Source organism: Littorina saxatilis, linkage group LG6, assembly GCF_037325665.1.
Source record: "Littorina saxatilis isolate snail1 linkage group LG6, US_GU_Lsax_2.0, whole genome shotgun sequence".
In the NCBI taxonomy this organism is placed as follows: Eukaryota; Metazoa; Mollusca; class Gastropoda; order Littorinimorpha; family Littorinidae; genus Littorina; species Littorina saxatilis.
This window is the reverse complement of record NC_090250.1, coordinates 56,561,429-56,569,851: the sequence shown is the minus strand read 5'-3', so window position 1 is coordinate 56,569,851 and position 8,423 is coordinate 56,561,429. Positions and strand designations below refer to the sequence as shown.

Genomic DNA, 8,423 nt, shown 5'->3' with positions numbered 1-8,423 from the left:
ATGCCGGTTCCTGGGAACAAGCGTTCTGCATTTATTCCGGTGCCACAGAAGGGAGCCGATTTCACTAGTACTACTGTATCAAGGTTTGTTACCTAATACATCTTAACAGTAAGATTTTTTTATTTGTATTAATTGGAACATGTTTGCACATCATTTGTAAGCGACCTCTGTGAATTTGATGGGTTTAACGTACGAACCCTCACTATGGTCAACATTCTGTTAGCGACTGTTTGAAGCGAATAAATGTAGCGGTCAGAAAGATTCCAGAATCAGTTGGGTCACTGGAAACTGTGTTTGTTTGTTTTTTAACCTGAAACAGTAAGAATTATACAAATTCATGAAATACAATTTTCTTTCATTTTGGTCTGTTGTGTGAAGACTTGCTAACCCGGCTTTGACCGACTCTCTGAGATAGTATACATTATTCAAATACATTCAAATAAAAATGTCACTTTTCATCTTTTGTGTGAAGGGTACCACAGGCTGATTTCCTGCACCATGGATGTAGAGGAGGCCAGACAGTCTGCTTCTCATTCCAGCTGTGTTGCGTTTTTTTCTGCTCGTGAAGTGTATCGCCACATTGCCAAAGCCATTGGCCAAGAGAAGTCACCCTGTCTGCCCATTTTGCATAGCCTTACAGGCTGTGACACTATGTCGTTCTTCAATGGTATTGGGGAATCAGAAGGCTTGGGAAGTATGGCAAGCATTTGAAGACGTCACTCAAACTTTCTTCAGGTTGTCTGCTCCTCTTTGTAAGCTGAGTACCACTGACAGGGCAGCACAAGAGCTTTTTGGTGTACATTTGTAGGACAAAACCAGCAACGTACTGGGTGTAAACAGTGCTAGACGGTACCTCTTCAGGAAAAAGAGCTGCCAAATTGACCATAATCCCCTTACAAGTGAGGTGCTGCTGCAGGACATGAGATTGAGAAGAGCCATCTACCTATTAGTATTAGACTTCCAAACTCTGTGGGCTGGCAGTTCAAGGCTGGAAAGTGGGAGTCATTCTGGACGAGCTTTCAAGAGGTATCCAGCGTGTGTCGAGAACTCATGAGGTGTGCCTGCAAGAAGAGCTGTACAACAAAACGCTGCAAATGCTGCTAAGAAGGACTGCAGAGCACAGCTCTCTGCAAATGTGCTTGCATGCCTGTGAAAACTGTCAGCATCTAAACTGTGCAAAAATATTATTGCACCCATTTTCATACCTCAACTCAAACTTTTATTCCTGTGTCATTTTATTCAAACTGTCTATGCCATTAAAGGCTCGCATCTTCGCTATCTGGCACATTTTTTTTAACATCATCATTTACGCCGTCAAAATAAGGATACCCTTGACGTGACAAAGAGATGTGACAAAAACTTCGGGTACCTTTTAAAAAGCTGACGACAATTCCTGAGGCACAACTGGGTCACTGTTGTATACGAAGAGAAAGTCAACTTGATTATCCATCTCGCATATTTCTAGTGTTGTGCCATTGTACCTACTGATGTATGTGTCGATCTCACGGATGAGATGTTTATATGTCAAATTTGAGGGATACCCAAGTCAACTAAAATCCATGTATTTTAGCAATGACCAAGTGGGTTGCGTTGAAACTTTCAGGAATGTGTGTCTACGCACGAGGCGTAGTTCAACCGTTTGAGTACACTTTCAAATCTTCACGAAATAATATTTTAAAAACTGCCACAGGTTTGTTGACTTACATCCCACATATTTTTGACTTCGCATGTATATATGACAGATGGTTGTTTCAAGTACTGCCAAAGTTTCTTTTGAGTATAGACACTTGCCGGAATGTGCTAGTTGTGTAAACACATGAGAACAAACAACGTTTTCTAAATACAGCGATTATGAATTTTAGTCGACTTTTGAGTTGATACATTACATTTTTATCAGTTTTATTTTGGGGGTACCCTTATTTGGGCGGCGGTCAAATAACCCATGTAAAGGCCACCTTTTATCTTAAAAGTGTTCCAGTTAGCCAAGTTGAGTGCCCTCAATAGCATACATTGAATATAACAGCACAGGAATGAATGTTTTCGTTTTGGTATGAAAATTGGTGCAATATATTTATTTTTGCACAGTTTAGGTAATCCACAAATTCTTCAACCCTGCCACCCACACCGTCCAATCATTCTCTGCACCAACAATACATGTATTGTTTTGTTTAAAAATGTGTTTGTGTTAGTTTCTATTGCAAGAGAATGTCTTGTAGCATCAAAAATGCCGAAATACCCTTTTATTGGCGGCCATTTTGAAAATTGTAAAAAAACTACTGATTTCTTAATTTTTTCACGGTGGCTCTGTATCAGGTTTTGTTAAGCAAAAGCAAATGTCCATTTACGCCAAATTTGCTGTTAATGACATGAAGTGAAATATGCCTAACATACCCAACCGTTTACACTGGCGGCCATTTTGAAAAATTGTTTAAAAACTACCCATTTTTTTATTTTTCGCGATGGCTCTGTATCAGGTTTTGTTAAGCACATAAAACTCTTCATATTTGCTTAATTTGGTGTTTGTTGCATGATTTGAATGATTTTGCAACATAGGAGCCCCACTAGAAGGAAGGAAGGAAGGATGAGGGAGGGAAAGGAGGGAGGAAGGAATGAAGGAAGGAAGGAAGGAGGGAGGGAGGGAGGGAAGGAAGGAAGGAAGGAAGGAAGGATGAGGGAGGGAAAGGAGGGAGGAAGGAATGAAGGAAGGAAGGTAGGAAGGAAGGAAGGAAGGAGCTAGAGAAGGAGGGAGGGAAGGAAGGAAGGAAAAAAGGAAGGATGAGGGAGGGAAAGGAGGGAGGAAGGAATGAAGGAAGGAAGGTAGGAAGGAAGGAAGGAAGGAAGGAGCTAGAGAAGGAGGGAGGGAAGGAAGGAAGGAAGGAAGGATCGAGGGAGGGAAGAAGGAAGGATCAAGGGAGGAAGGAAGGAAGGAAGGAAGGAAGGAAGGGAGGAGACAAGAAAGAAAAACAAAGACTTGTCAAACGACCACGTCATTCTCACATTCTGAAACTGCATATCTAGTTTGGTTTTTTTGTAAGTAAAATCACTGAACCCTGCACACTAGCTTCACGCTTCATGCTTCATGCTTCACGCTTCATGCCCTCGCTCCTGTCTCTGCCTGCTTGTCATTTCACCCACACACACACACACACACACACACACACACACACACACACACACACACACACACACACACAAAAATGAAAATTAAAAAAATAATAAGCCAGGGTCTACCTTTTCAAGAAAGCCTGAGAGACCAGCAGGATCTGGTGAAGACTGGTCATGACTGAGTGAACCTGTGTAACGCCGAATCAATGACAAAGTTTGCTGGGGGATGTTCTGAGAGCTTTGCGCAAACCTGCATACAAGCCTCAGGTGACATCTGCAAACCATGCTTATCTCTTACCTGAAAACAAAATCCAACATTATTTTGATGCAGTATACATGCATAAAGCAGCAAGAGATGCAGGGAATGGAAAAGATTCCATAAGACTTTGGTGTGTTTGTTTTTAAACTTTCCATTTCCTTGAGGAGATTTTGCTATTGTAAAGGAGATGAAATGAAAGGTCTATAATATCTGTATAAATTGCCCACTATCGTTTTATTACTTTGACTCATCATACTTATACAATGACTCAATTTGTCAAGCAGATTCTTAAATGTATTAATAGTTGTTGACCATTTAATATCAATCAATCAATCAATGAGTCTTATATCGCGCATATTCCGTGGGTACAGTTCTAGGCGCTCTGCAGTGATGCCGTGTGAGATGAAATTTTATACGGCCAGTAGATTGCAGCCATTTCGGCGCATATTTACCTTTCACGGCCTATTATTCCAAGTCACACGGGTATAGGTAGACAATTATTAACTGTGCGTTAGTATATATAAAAAAACAAATTCGTTTTTACCGTTGGAAAGTATTTTTAATAGGCAGTTACAGATAAGAAGCATTTTTGTGTAAGTGTTCGAAGAACAAAACGTTAAAAAAAAGTTAGCTTGTTGTACTCGATAAGATGTATTTAATTCATTGTATGAGATATTGTTGATTGTTGTTATTTATTTGAATAAAATTGTAAAAAAAAAAAAAAAAAAAATAAAAAAAAAAAAAAAAAAAATTAACTGCGCCTAAGCAATTTTGCCAGGAAAGACCCTTTTGTCAATCGTGGGATCTTTAACGTGCACACCCAATGTAGTGTACACGGGGGGAGGTTCGGACACTGAAGAGAGTCTGCACACAAAGTTGACTCTGTGAAATAAATTTCCGCCGAACCTGGGATCGAACTCACGCTGACAGCGGCCAACTGAATGCAAATCCAGCGCGCTACCAACTGAGCTATATCCCCGCCCTATATCCAGGTTTCCCAATTGCTTCGTTTCTGGCCGATTTATGTGGAGCACGTGATGCGCACAAAAAATATTGGCGGTCTAGAAGTGTCGTCTGCGCAATGATCGCGGCGGCTTTCTTGACCGCCAAGAACGACCACACACGTTGTGAGATGTCATTCGTTCAATTAGGAGTCTGAGAGTTTGATAAAGCTGGGACTTTCTAAGAAAAACAATGTTTTCTAATATTTGTTTTTGCTAATTTTAATACAAAACCTTTCAATGTTATTTCTTGTGACCTTAGTAATATTCTTCGAGAAAAAAAAGTTTCAATTTCAACATTAGCAATACCATGAAATGTCTGCATTAAATCTCCTCTAAGGCTCACAGTCATATAGTCAATTTCAGTTTTGCAGAATGAACATTTACCAGGACTCCAGTGGACTCCAGTGATAACAGTATAAATAGTTTGGGGTCCATCAGTAATATGGTCCTTTCTTACACTGTTACAGCTAGTCCCTACTACAATACACACATGAAACGACGAGCAAGACTGATGAATAACACACACACACAAACAGACACACAGACACAGACACACACAGTAGGGACACACATACAATCAATAAACGTCGAACCACGTACATACACTGACTGATGCTGCCTTAGTAGTCTCTCATACATGTACAATTTACGAAAGTCTCCCTGAGCGGACATTCGTTATGTTATGTTATGTTATGAGACTGGTACTTAGGCTGTTAAGCCTTTGTCTGATCTTTTGATCAGTTGCTATCCTAGCCTAACTTTGGGCTAGGTAACCTACACGATCTTTTGACCGTCACGATCTTTTGACATTCAGGGTGAAAACGGCGTTACCTCCCTTGCAAATATTTGAGATCAGCAATTGCTCGTCACAGGCACATGACATGATGACATGAAACACGCCGCGGCTGTTCAGCGACGGTGTACAGACTCAGTAGTCCAAGCAAATAAGAGAACAACGTTGAAGTGACAATGACTAGGTTTAAAATGTCCCTTATCAGAAAGTTCAACCTCAGTCCTTTGATGTTTATTAAACACATTTTCATATAAAGTTGGCGCTTCATATGGAAAAGTGGCTTTGAAATTGACCCTAATCCTTCTTTGGGCTCTGTAAATGTCGTTTGGGGCTATGGTTGTAAAACGGTATCTACTGGTCACCCCAATGTATAAACTGAAAACTCTTTCTGCACCAGAACACGCAGAAAGGATTGTATCTGCCTGATGTCTGATGCTTTTCAAAATCCCCAACCACTAACACCTTCAAAACGGACATTAACTGACACTGTTGTTTTTCCCTATATAATCCTTACTATTTTTCCGAGACGTCGTCGTGTTGTGTATTTAGCTTGCCACAACCTCATACATGGTCCTAAAAGTTAAAGTTGAAGAAAATACTAAAGATAAATGAACAAGCTGACGCAGTGTCATTCGCACCGTGAATCCCCCCATGGGAACATACTAAAGTCTGGTTCCAAATAGGCTCAATTTCCTTCTATTTCTTTGTATTTCTGCCTCGTAGGGGTAGGGGTGTTCAAACCAAAGGCACCTTTAAACCAAAATTCAAATCACACATCTTACAATACTAAGACACTCAGCAGTGAAAGGGTGTCTGCTGGTAAACAATTCCAAACAATCCTAAAAGTACTTCACTACTAAACGTGCTTTTAAAAAGAGCCGTTATTTTTCCCTCTATAATCAGTATTGTGTTTTCTGCGAACATGTAGTCTATTTAGATGGTTGTCATGTGCACATGAGTTGCTAAAGCGTTTTCAGTTGGGCATATGTCGAAAAGCAAAGAATTAGCCCTTTGAAAACCATCAGAACTGTCACACAAAAATAACATTTACCTATCTCACCAACTGACCAAACATAGGGCTTTTCCTTATGTATTATGTATTGTCGTGTTTTTTGTAGCATACTTGTGAAAACAGCCACCACTGTTGTAAATGATACTTTAAAGAGCATTATTTCATTTTTACAGTTGAAGGACAACCTGGACTGCCGTATATTACAGCTGTTTTACAATCAGCCAAAATTTTCTTAACAAACGTATGTTAAGAACAACTCCCATAGTGAAATTGAAGGAAAACAAAGTGAAAACCCCCCTGCCATAGAGGAGCTAAAGAATCAACAATAAACGACTGCATGGATAGCTTGATGCACGAATGCATTGCGGACATGTTTGTCTCCAACCAAGAGAAAGTTCCAAAAAATCCCTTTTGTGCTTCTTATTATACAGTGACGTCAAAGACAGCCTTTTCTGCTGTTCATACATTCAGGGGTTATGGTTACACTAAACGACGTAGTTGTAGCCATACTGCCATCCAGATTTATTTTTTCCTTGCGAGCAGTCACAGGGTGTTTGTGCTGTCTGCCAACCGTCAGACGACCCCGCCCAAGTCTGTTAAGGGACCGTTTGACCGTTATAGAACGCGTCTTTTTGATTTTTTAGCACATTTGGAAACGGTTGATTTTTATCCCTACCATTGTTTCCAAACATTATATAGGAATGTTTTGTGAACAACGGATAATAGCCGCTACTCGCATGTGTAGCAAAAGTGAGCGTACATACTCACCCTGGTCGTACAGCCGTTGTCCGTTGCCCGTCTTCATCTGTCTGTACAAATCATTACCTTTGGATTTTTCTCGAACGCTATGAAGTGAAGAAACACCAAATGTTGCAAAATGTTGTATGACCCCAAGAGCTCAAAAAAGATACTTAAGAACCTTGACCTTACCTTAAGGTCAAGGTCACAGGGAGAATGAATGTGGTCTAAAAACTGCAAAATTTCACATTGTGCCAGTTTTCTGAAAAACAAATTAAAAACAGCGGGCTTAGTTTTGTATGGTATACAAGAAAAAGAAAGCCTTATCTTCTGATACCATTTTGGTTGACCTCGCTTCAATGTCAAGGTCACAGGAGTCCTTCAAAGTTGAATTGTATACATGTTTTGAAGTGACCTTGACCCTGAACTATGAAAAAAATCTTTCAAACTTCATAATTGTGTGGGGCACATGTTATATACTGATATTGAGCCACATTTAGTCACATATCATCAAGGTCAAGGTCACTTTGCCCCTTATGAAATGTGACTGAAACGGGCAATTGAATCACTAAAAGTGACAATGTCTCTTTGTAGAAAGTGCCAATAAGTATGTTTATGCTTCCTATGTCTTGAATTGATAGCCTTGTGATGTGTGACCTTTGATGATCTTGACCTTGGCCAAAGGTCATGTGTAATTTGGTAGGAAAAATCTGTAAACCAGTTCTAATAGTGTACAATGTCCTTGCCAGCTTCAGTTGTTAGACCTTCACCTTCAAGGTCACCTGAAGGTCAAGGTCACTTTAAGACAAAGGTCAAGCATGAGAGTCGCATGGGCTTTGCTTTGTTAAGATTTTTTACCAAGACACATGGATTTCTTTACCCGGCTTGGTCACATTTTTCATAGGGGTCAATGTGACCTTGACCCTAACGATATGTGACCAGATGTGGCTCACTATGAAATTCTAACAAACGCCCCACTCAGTGTTTAAGTTTGTAAGAGATATCGTCCATAGTAAAGTTAAAGGGGCAAGCTCACATCAAAATATGTCTACAATTCAACTTTGAAGGGCTCCCCTGACCTTGACATTGAAGCGAGGTCAACCAAAATGGTATCAGAAGATAAGGCTTTCTTTTTCTTGTATACCATACAAAACTAAGCCCGCTGTTTTTAACTTGTTTTCCAGAAAACTGGCACAATGTGAAATTTTGCAGTTTTTAGACCACATTAATTCTCCCTGTGACCTTGACCTTATGGTAAGGTCAAGGTTCTCAAGTATCTTTTTTGAGCTCTTGGGGTCATACAACATTTTGCAACATTTGGTGTTTCTTCACTTCATAGCGTTGGAGAAATATCCAAAGGTAATGTTCAGTACAGACAGATAAAGACGGGCAACGGACAACGGCTGGACGACCAGGGTGAGTATGTACGCTCACTTTTGCTACACATGCGAGTAGCGGCTATTATCCGTTGTTCACAAAACATTCCTATATAATGTTTGGAAACAATGGTAG

At 40.1% G+C, this 8,423-nt stretch overlaps 1 protein-coding gene across 2 annotated transcripts in view; it reads right to left on the bottom strand.

The window, feature by feature from the left end:
- Window positions 1-5,191, bottom strand: part of LOC138969583 (uncharacterized protein SYNPCC7002_A1628-like) — a 15,093-nt gene extending 9,902 nt beyond the window's left edge. The window contains exons 1-2 of one of the 2 annotated variants that reach the window (XM_070342438.1): window positions 4,969-5,191; window positions 3,232-3,403 (exon numbers count right to left, since the gene is read on the bottom strand). In XM_070342438.1, the coding sequence (XP_070198539.1) occupies window positions 3,232-3,390 (159 nt within the window). In that variant the 5' untranslated portion in view covers window positions 3,391-3,403; window positions 4,969-5,191. The remainder of the gene's footprint in view (window positions 1-3,231; window positions 3,404-4,968) is intronic. The other variant, XM_070342437.1, reaches the window with a different exon arrangement.
- Window positions 5,192-8,423: the final 3,232 nt, after the last annotated feature.